Source organism: Oncorhynchus keta, chromosome 25 (assembly GCF_023373465.1).
Source record: "Oncorhynchus keta strain PuntledgeMale-10-30-2019 chromosome 25, Oket_V2, whole genome shotgun sequence".
NCBI lineage: Eukaryota > Metazoa > Chordata > Actinopteri > Salmoniformes > Salmonidae > Oncorhynchus > Oncorhynchus keta.
The window spans coordinates 8184835-8195290 of record NC_068445.1 but is presented as its reverse complement, the minus strand read 5'-3'; the positions used below and the strand labels follow the sequence as shown (position 1 = coordinate 8195290).

The following is a 10456-nucleotide window of genomic DNA, read 5'->3' as shown; positions in this document are numbered from 1 at the left end:
GGGTCGTATACACACACGCCTCTCCCTGACCCATCAGGGATGCCACAGTTGGACAGTGTAACAGCTGGGAGAGAACGAGAAAGAAAGAAAGAAAGTGAAGATACATCGAGAGAGCAGAGGTTCGTAACTACACAGCAGGTCACTTGTTAAGGGTTGTGATTGTCAGTCATTTTTGAGGTGTCCATTTGTCTTTAGCAAAGAGAACGATAGCACTGCGATTGGTGCCGCCCATTGCCTAGAGCCTATCGGTAGGCGGAAATGTTGAACCTTCAACAGAAAGGATGGAGCGTAGACTCAGACTGGGTCCATGGTGATGGAAGAGAGCCACATAGAAACGTCTTCCAGTGCAGTCCTCTGATAGACAATTCACTTACTCAGTCTTCTGATAGACAATTCACTTACTCAGTCTTCTGATAGACAATTCACTTACTCGCCACCACTGCCATGTCCCACTTTAGCCAATTAATGTAGGCTATAAGCGCTTTAAGAGTGGTTTCTTAGTTCTGATGGACACATAGTGCTCTTTCTCACACAGGCAGTTATTTCACTGCCAACTACTCTCGCACTGAAGGTTGTTGCACACAATGTTGCTTTGTATTGCACAGCGTTATTGTGTAAACAATATTGAATACCTGTGAAGCATTTTCTACTTGCTCTCGTACAGAAAGACATCCATTCTCTTTGTGGAACGGATGGTACATTATTGGATCTAATGTTTATTTCAAGAGGCAGGCAGGAAAATGCAACAAAGAGCATGTGCAAGGACCCAAACAGACACACACAGTCTACGTCTGCAATGACACCCTATTCCCTGTATAGTGCACTACTTTTGACCACAGCCCAATGTGGGCCCAAGTAATTGCACTCTTTCGGAGGCACACGCACATAATACTGTCAGCATAATCAATTAGATCACTTTAAATTGGAGTCAGGCCCCGATTCAGACCACATAATTGACTTAGACCTCAGAAACATTGTCTCATAAAAAATGTATAATTTTTTAATAAAATAATAATTAAGAACACAAATATCAATACCATCAAGTACTGAGGATATGACCAAACCAGTCACATGCAATCAGTTACAGAAGCATATGACAATATCATGATACTCAAACAGTCTTGTATGAAGTTATTACATCTCAGTAAGTCTGTTTATTGTGTGTCTATGATAATGCAGGCGTTTGATCTTGAAAGTCTAGGTGAGCCTACAGTTGACCTTGAATGTGTAAGAGAAGGTTTTGTGGGTGGTGTGTGTATGTGTCTGTGTCTGTGTGTGTGGTTGAGGAACCCACCACAGGAATGTGAGGTGTGTGAAGCAAACAGCTGTGGGTTCGAAAACCGACAAGACCGCACTATGATGGATGTTATCTCACTATTTCCCCGCAGACATTCAGGCCTCCTCTCTCTCTCTCTCCACTCCTCTCTATCTCGCCGTCTTTCTCTCCTCCACTTCCTCATCTCCTTTCTCTCTCTCCCATTAAACAATACGTCTTAAATGTCTGAGGGGGAGACTGTGCTAATGGCCAACATTAGCTCCTTAATGAAATATACATTACACCATTACTGACGAGGGCTGGGGCTCCGTCGCTAAAGCACTGTGGGGCTAAAATAATAAAACATGCAGAATTCAATTTCCGGCAGAAGCCTTTTGAGTATGTGTGTGTGTAGTAGTAGGGGGTGGGGGATATGTGTGTGTGCCAGGACTCTACCACAGTTGACCCAACCACGCCTAAACGGAGATCCTCGCCACTGACCATGAACGGGCGATCTGACACAGATCCTGCTCATACTCTCTGTCTCAGGATTGTCCGAGAATGTTGGACACATACATCGATAAATTACATGACATCAGCACTTGACATGGGAATTAAAACATCTTCATCCCCCAAAATGTATCCAATACCCTCTTTCGTGTACATAGTCACAGACAATGACAACAGACAGACAGCTGAAGAGCACCCACTGGTGAACAGCCACAAATCTCCCTTTTAAGTTTACTTTCATCATTGCTTCAGTTATGCAATAGCATGTCATTTGTTGCTGCTCATCAGCATGAGGGGCAATACTACTAATACTACTAATACTAATACTACTAATACTAATACTCTTGTTATGTCTTGTTATGTCATGACTTGTTGACATGAGGGGAAAATAACAGTCTGGTTGCTTCCGTGTCTCCTTCCACGCAGCAACGCATCTCAACTCTTTGCAGGACATTGCAGGGTCCGATGTCTGGTCCTCTATGTACAGAGAAGAAACAGCCTATCTGCAGTGGAGGCACCTCTTCTCGACCTCAGGGGTTTTATTTACAGAAGGATGGCGTTTGCAGAAACCAATTGGGAAAAAACCCCACTGCCTGCTCGAATAGAGCCCTCAGCCATTTACTGTAGACTACTAAGCCACAGTTTAAAATCCTTTGTGCCGATGGGAGAAGCCTTCCCACTGCAAACCATTCTTAAAGTATCTTGAGCAGGAAGAAGGTGGTAGGTTAAGAGATGCATGAAAGAGTAGAAGTAGGCAGAAAGTAAGAGAGAGATAGAGAGAGCGAGAGGAGATGGGAGGGCACAAGGAAACAGTTGGGGAATCTTCTGATTGCCTTTAAAGAGTTTGATCGTAGCTTAAAACACACTCGAGGACAGGTGCATCAATAGACACACAGGTACAGGCACACACTCATTCTCTCCTGTATTGTACAGCCATGTGCATGTACGCATACGCACACACGCCACGACACACACGCACACCCGCTCAGCCCAGGATGTCCAGGTAGACAGGAGAGGCTTTGGCTAGGTTTAGCAGTAGGCTGTGGATCTCCTTGATGTGGTGTCTCATGTGGGGCTCTCTCTGCCAGCACCCCAGCATCAGGTCGTACACCTCTTTGGGACAGGTGCGAGGCCGCTGCAGGACACGCCCCTGTGTAATGCACTCAATCACCTGTGTGTGTGTGGGGGGCAGATAAACAGGGTTAGTGTCCGAATGCCAGCAGATATGCCAGATTTAATTGTCTTTGCGTTTTTTACTATCCAATCCTCTCCAGACCTACACATGTGCCTTGGAGCTGTAGGCTTAGGTTAAAGCTTTCGAAAGCTTTACCAAAGTAGAGGATGTGAGGGTTTAGAATAAGATTCCAGCTAGGGAGTTAGGTTGGAGCTAGCCTGGTAGTCTGTTCTGATTTCTTGCCACCTCCTCATGGAATTGTTATAAGGAGGTGGCAAGAGAGCAGAATCAGACTGGCACCAAGGCTAGGATGGAGGTAGAGTATGGTCAAAGGGTCAGGGTTAAGGTTCGGTGAGAGGTGAGACTGACCTCGTTGTTGGAAAGCTGGTACCAGGGCTGTTTGCCGTAGGTGAAGATCTCCCAGAGGACCACGCCCAGACTCCACACGTCACTCTCTGTGGTGAACTTCCTGTACATGATGCTCTCTGGAGGCATCCAGCGGATGGGCAGCATGGTGTGACCGCCCACCTACACCAACACCAACACAAACAGTCAGCCTGGACACTGTTCTGCTGTACACACCTTTTCTTTGAATGATACAGAAATGTTGTTTGCTGTGAAACTACTTAATTAGTCATTCATTAAATGGTCAAATGAAATGGTCAAATGGTAATTAAACATCAATGACCTGCAAATGACTTGTTTATTTCCTTGGAATTCATTGAATCAAGTGCAACTAGGCTTCATTTGGTACCAAGTCACCAGTTGTGATGAATTCTTTAAAGTATACTGAACAAAAATATAAACGCAACATGTAAAGTGTTGATCCCAAGATAAATCATTCACCTCACAGGTGTGGCATATCAAGAAGCTTATTAAACAGCATGATCATTACACAGGTGCACCTTGTGCTGGGGACACTAAAAGGCCACTCTAATGATGTCACAACATTGTGAGGGTAGGGTTATCGTATGGGCAGGCATACGAACAACGACCACAATTGCATTTTATTAATGGCAATTTGAATGCACAGAGATACCGTGATGAGATCCTGAGGCCTATTGGGGCGGCAGCGTAGCCTAGTGGTTAGAGCGTTGGGTTGCGAGTTCAAACCCCCGAGCTGACAAGGTACAAATCTGTCGTTCTGCCCCTGAACAAGGCAGTTAACCCACTGTTCCCAGGCCGTCATTGAAAATAAGAATATGTTCTTAACTGACTTGCCTGGTTAAATAAAGGTACAATTAAAATTAAAATTGTCGTGCCATTCATCCACCGCCATCACCTCATGTTTCAGCATGATAATGCATGGCCCCATGTCGCAAGGATCTGTACACAATTCCTGGAAGCAAAACTTTGTCCCAGTTCTTTCATGGCCTCCATACTCAACAAACATGTCACCCGTTGAGCATGTTTGGGATGCTCTGAATCGACGTGTACGACAGTGTATTCCAGTTCCCGACAATATCCAGCAACTTTACACAGCCATTGAAGAAGAGTGGAACAACATTCCGCAGCCCATGATCAACTCTATGCGAAGGAGATGTGCCGCGCAGCATGAGGCAAATGGTGGTCACACTGACTGGTTTAATAGCATTATCCGTAATCATTGTAGCAAGTCTCCATGAAAATGGCTAATAAGCAACAAATCTGAAGTTTTGAAATGACCTAGTCAAAGTCCAGACCTAATCCAAATTGAGATGTTGTGGCAGGACTTGAAACAAGAATTTCATGCTTGAAAACCCACAAATGCCGCTGATCCCTCCCCAGTGACGTGAGAGACTAATCAACAACTACCGGAAGTGTTTGGTTGGAGTCATTGCAGCTAAAGGTGGCACAGCTAGTTTTTAAGTGTAAGGGGGCAATTACTTTTTCACACAGGGGCATTGGGTGTTGCATAACTTGGTTTATTAAATAAATGAAAGAAGTATGTCATTGTTGTGTTATTTGTTCACTCAGGTTCCATTTCTCTAATATTAGGTTTTGGTTGAAGATCTGATAACAGTAGCGAAAATGAGAAAGGGGGCAAATACTTTCCCACAGCACCGTATGAGTGAAGTTGTCCCAATACTTTGAAATACAAAAAGTGCTTTCATTTCTAAACAGTTCATCCGATATGGATGAAAATACCCTGAAATTAAAGCTGACAGTCTGCTCTTTAACCTCACAGTCATGTTCACTGTCCCAATAATTTTGGAGCTCACTATATATACTGTAGTTCTGAGCACTAAAAGGTTAAGTCTAGTTTGTTTAATGTCTTGCTGTAGCAAGGCACATGGTTAATGTAACAAACAGGTAATCATCTAACAATAACCCATGTCATAAAATACATTTCTGAAATGCAGTGCATTCGGAAAGTATTCAGACCCCTTCACTTAAGTGACAGCCTTTCCCCTCATCAATCTACACACAATACCTCATTTACATAAGTATTCAGACCCTTTACTTAATACTTTGTTGAAGCAATGTTTAGCAGCGATTACAGCCTCAAATCTTCTTGGGTATGATACTACAAAACGTGGCACACCTGTATTTGGGCAGTTTCTCCCATTCTTCTCTGCAGATCCTCTCAAGCTCTGTCAGGTTGGATGGGGAGTGTCGCCGAACAGCTATTTTCAGGTCGTTCAGGTCTCTCCAGAGATGGTCAATCGGGTTCAAGTCCGCGCTCTAGCTGGGCCACCCAAGGACATTCAGAGACTTGTCCCGAAGAAACTCCTGCGTTGTCTTGGTTGTGTGCTTAGCATTGTTGTCCTGTTGGAAGGTGAACCTTCGCCCCAGGCTGAGGTCCTGAGCGCTCTGGAGCAGGTTATCATCAAGGATTTCTCTCTACGTTGCTCTGTTCAACTTTACCCCCGATCCTGACTAGTCTCTCAGTCACTGCTGCTGAAAAACCTCCCCACAGCATGATGCTGCGACCACCATGCTTCACCGTAGGGATGGTATTGGTCAGGTGATGAGCGGTGCCTGGTTACTTCCAGACGTGATGCTTGGCATTCATCAGACCAGAGAATCTTGTTTCTCATGGTGTGAGAGTCCTTTAAGTGGCTTTTGGCAAACTCTAAGCGGGCTGTCATGTGCCTTTTACTGAGGAGTGCCTTCTGTCTGGCCACTCTACCATAAAGGCCTGATTGGTGGAGTGCTGCAGAGATGGTTGTCATTCTGGAAGGTTTCCCATCTCAAAAGAAGAACTATGGAGCTCTGTCAGAGTCACCTCCCTGACCAAGGCCCTTCTTCCCCGATTGCTCAGTTTGGCCCGTTGGCCAGCTCTAGGAAGAGCCTTGGTGGCTCCAAACTTCTTCCATTTAAGAAGGATGGAGGCCTCTGTGTTCTTGGGGACCTTCAATGCTGCAGAAATTGTATGGTACCCTTCCCCAGATCTCTGCCTCAATGCAATCCTGTCTCGGAGCTCAATGAACAATTCCTTTGACCTCAAGGCTTGGTTTTTGCTCTGCCGTGGACTGGCAACTGTGGGACCTTATATAGACAGGTGTATTTTCAAATCATGTCCAATCAATTGAACTTACCACAGGGGGACTCCAATCAAGTTGTAGAAACCTCAAGCATGATCAATGGAAACAATAGTTAACTGAGTTGTAACTCCAGTTCTATGAATGAAGCGGAGCCCCATAGGGGAGCTCTGTTCCTCGTCGTTTACTCCGCTGCCTAGGCAGCGAGTAGCCTGAGAGAAAATGATGCACACACTTGTAGCCAATGGGAGTACATGTGTCCCTAGATAAGGGGATGCTTCCTCTCAATCAGCCTCTCAAAAATATTATCTTCAGCGAGACTGGGGGTTGGCAGGGCCTTAAGTCCTATGGGGCTCTGCTCCACTCATAGAACTGGAGTTACAGCTCCAGTAAATATCGTTCTATATCGTGGAGCTCCGCCACCATAGGGGAGCTCTGCACCTAGTGGTTTTAGGCGGAGTGCAACGCTCCAAAATGTACTCCCTGCGAACCTAACACTTCCCACCTAATGAAAAGGCCTGGCCCAGCAATTGCGGCGATACAGTCCCACAGTACCGTAACACAATGTGTCACAATATACTGCGTCCTCAGTACAATCCTCCCTACTCAGCCTGGAGACACTGTCAATGGCTAGTGGGCAGATAACAGAATATGAGCCATACTAATCTGAACCAGCAGGTAGATGCTTAATTCTGTCAATATGTCACGCCCTGACCATAGAGAGCTTTTTATTCTCTGTTGGTTAGGTCGGGGTGTGACTAGGGTGGGTCATCTAGGTGATTTATATTTCTATGTTGGCCTGGTATGGTTCCCAATCAGAGGCAGCTGTTTATCGTTGTCTCTGATTGGGGATCATATTTAGGCAGCCAGTTCTCCATTGTGTTTTGTGGGATCTTGTCTATGGATAGTTGCCTGTTAGCACTATTGTTAGCTTCACGGTTCGGTTGAGATTTATTGTTTTGTTTTGCTGTGAGTTTCACTTAGTAATTAAAAGATGTGGAACCCAGTTCACGCTGCGCTTTGGTTCACTTATTATAACGAATGTGATAGAAGATCCCACCAACAATGGAACAAGCAGCGTGCCTGGGAGGTAATGGCATCCTGGTCTTTGGAGGAGATTAGGGAGAGAACCTTCTAGACTTGGGACGACATAATGGTAGGAGAGAAGAGCCTGCCATGGAAGCAGGCGGAAGCAGCGAAGGAGGTACAGCGACGAAGTCGGGAGGAAGGCCACAAAAACCCCAAGAACATTTTTGGGGGGGCACATGGAGCAGTCGGCGGAGCCGAGGAGTGAACCAGAGCCAGTCTGGGAGAAGAAGGAGAATTTGGAGGAGAGAGAGATGGGAGTTGTTGAGTTGGTGGAGGATGCACCGATTTGGACTAAAGGAACGTGTTGTCAGCTTGGTGCCACCTGAGTCAGATCCCCGTACTCGTCATAAGAAGTGTGTTAAAGTTCCGGTACCATTGATGCCGGCTATACACACCAGGTCTCCAGTGCGTCTCCACAGCCCTGTGCATCCTGTGCCTGCTCCTCGCACTCTCCCTCAAGTGCGTGTCATATTGCACTTCCTAAGGCTTCCACTAGATGTCAACAATCTTTAGAACCTTGTTTCAAGCTTCTACTGTGAAGTGGGAGGGAATGAGAGCTGAGTCATGGGTCTGCCAGAAGGCCATGTGCTCAGTCAGGCGCATGCCCGTGAGAGTTAGCTCCGTTCCCTTTCATTTCTAAAGACAAAGGAATTCTCCAGTTGAAACATTATTGAAGATTTATGATAAAAACATCCTAAAGATTGATTATATACATCGTTTGACATGTTTCTACAAACTGTAATATAACTTTTTTGGCTTTGTCTGGACCTAGGGCCTGCGCATTTGGATTACTGTACTAAATGCACGTTCAAAAAGGAGATATTTTGACATAAATTATGGATATCATAAACTAACATTTATTGTGGAACTGGGATTCCTGTGAGTGCATTCTGATGAAGATCATCAAAGGTAAGTGAATATTTATAATGCTATTTCTGACTTTTGTTGACTCCATAACATGACGGGTATCTGTATTGCTGTACTCAGATTATTCCATGGTGTGCTTTTTCCGTAAAGCTTTTTTGAAACTGACACAGCGGTTGCATTAACCAGTTATGCATTAGGGGGCGCTATTAAACATTTTGGATGAAAAACGTTCCCGTTTTAAACAAGATATTTTGTTGCGAAAAGATGCTCGACTATGCATATAATTGACAGCTTTGGAAAGAAAACACTCTGACATTTCCAAAACTGCAAAGATATTGTCTGTGATGTTACAGGCGAAACCCAGATAAAAATCCAACCAGGAAGTGCGCATTTTTTGAAACCGCCTCATGCCAATGACTCCTTATATGGCTGTTTTCCACGTATTCCCAAGGTGTCTACAGCATTGTGACGTCTTTTTAGTAATTTCCATTGAAGAATGGCCGTAAGGGACCATATATAGCATGTGGTCACATGGTGTCTCCCGCAGAAAATCTTGCGTAAAATACTGAGGTGGCCATTTTTCCAATCGCTTCTTATGAGAAACCAATTGCCTCGACGGATATATTATCGAATATATATGTTAAAAACACCTTGAGGATGGATCCTAATTAACGTTTGCCGTGTTTCTGTCGATATTATGGAGCAAATTTAGAAAAAGCATCCCCTGACATTTTATTATTTGATATATTTCACCTTTATTTCACCAGGTAGGCTAGTTGAGAACAAGTTCTCATTTGCAACTGCGACCTGGCCAAGATAAAGCATAGCAGTGTGAACAGACAACACAGAGTTACACATGGAGTAAACAATTAACAAGTCAATAACACAGTATAAAAAAAAGAGAGTCGATATACATTGTGTGCAAAAGGCATGAGGAGGTAAGCGAATAATTACAATTTTGCAGATTAACACTGGAGTGATAAATGATCAGATGGTCATGTACAGGTAGAGATATTGGTGTGCAAAAGAGCAGAAAAGTAAATAAATATAAACAGTATGGCGATGAGGTAGGTAAAATTGGGTGGGCTATTTACCGATAGACTATGTACAGCTGCAGCGATCGGTTAGCTGCTCAGATAGCAGATGTCGGAAGTTGGTGAGGGAAATAAAAGTCTCCAACTTCAGCGAATTTTTGCAATTCGTTCCAGTCACAGGCAGCAGAGAACTGAAAAGAAAGGCGGCCAAATGAGTGTTGGCTTTAGGGGTGATTGGTGAGATACACCTGCTGGAGCGCGTGCTACGGGTGGGTGTTGCCATCGTGACCAGTGAACTGAGATAAGGCGGAGCTTTACCTAGCATGGACTTGTAGATGACCTGGAGCCAGTGGGTCTGGCGACGAATATGTAGCGAGGGCTAGCCGACTAGAGCATACAGGTCGCGGTGGTGGGTGGTATAAGGTGCTTTAGTGACAAAACGGATGGCACTGTGATAAACCTACTCCAGTTTGCTGAGTAGAGTATTGGAAGCTATTTTGTAGATGACATCGCCAAAGTCGAGGATCGGTAGGATAGTCAGTTTTACTAGGGTAAGTTTGGCGGCGTGAGTGAAGGCGTGAGTGAGGCTTTGTTGCGGAATAGAAAGCCGACTCTAGATTTGATTTTTAGATTGGAGATCTTTGATATGAGTCTGGAAGGAGAGTTTACAGTCTAGCCAGACACCTAGGTACTTATAGATGTCCACATATTCTAGGTCGGAACCATCCAGGGTGGTGATGCTAGTCGGCGTGCGGGTGCAGGCAGCGAACGGTTGAAAAGCATGCATTTGGTTTTACTAGCGTTTAAGAGCCATGGAAGGAGTGTTGTATGGCATTGAAGCTCGTTTGGAGGTTAGATAGCACAGTGTCCAAGGACGGGCTGGAAGTATACAGAATGGTGTCGTCTGCGTAGAGGTGGATCAGGGAATCGCCCGCAGCAAGAGCAACATCATTAATATATACAGAGAAAAGAGTCGGCCCGAGAATTGAACCCTGTGGCACCCCCATAGAGACTGCCAGAGGACCGGACAGCATGCCCTCCGATTTGACACACTGAACTCTGT

At 45.0% G+C, this 10456-nt stretch overlaps 1 protein-coding gene across 2 annotated transcripts in view; it reads right to left on the bottom strand.

Moving 5' to 3' along the window:
• Positions 1–974: 974 nt before the first annotated feature.
• LOC118358081 (BDNF/NT-3 growth factors receptor-like) overlaps positions 975–10456 on the bottom strand; it is an 83114-nt gene continuing 73632 nt past the window's right edge. For both annotated transcript variants that reach the window (XM_052478578.1, XM_052478579.1), the window contains exons 16-17: positions 3309–3467; positions 975–2936 (exon numbers count right to left, since the gene is read on the bottom strand). In XM_052478578.1, coding sequence (XP_052334538.1) covers positions 2751–2936; positions 3309–3467 — 345 coding nt within the window. In that variant the 3' untranslated portion in view covers positions 975–2750. The remainder of the gene's footprint in view (positions 2937–3308; positions 3468–10456) is intronic.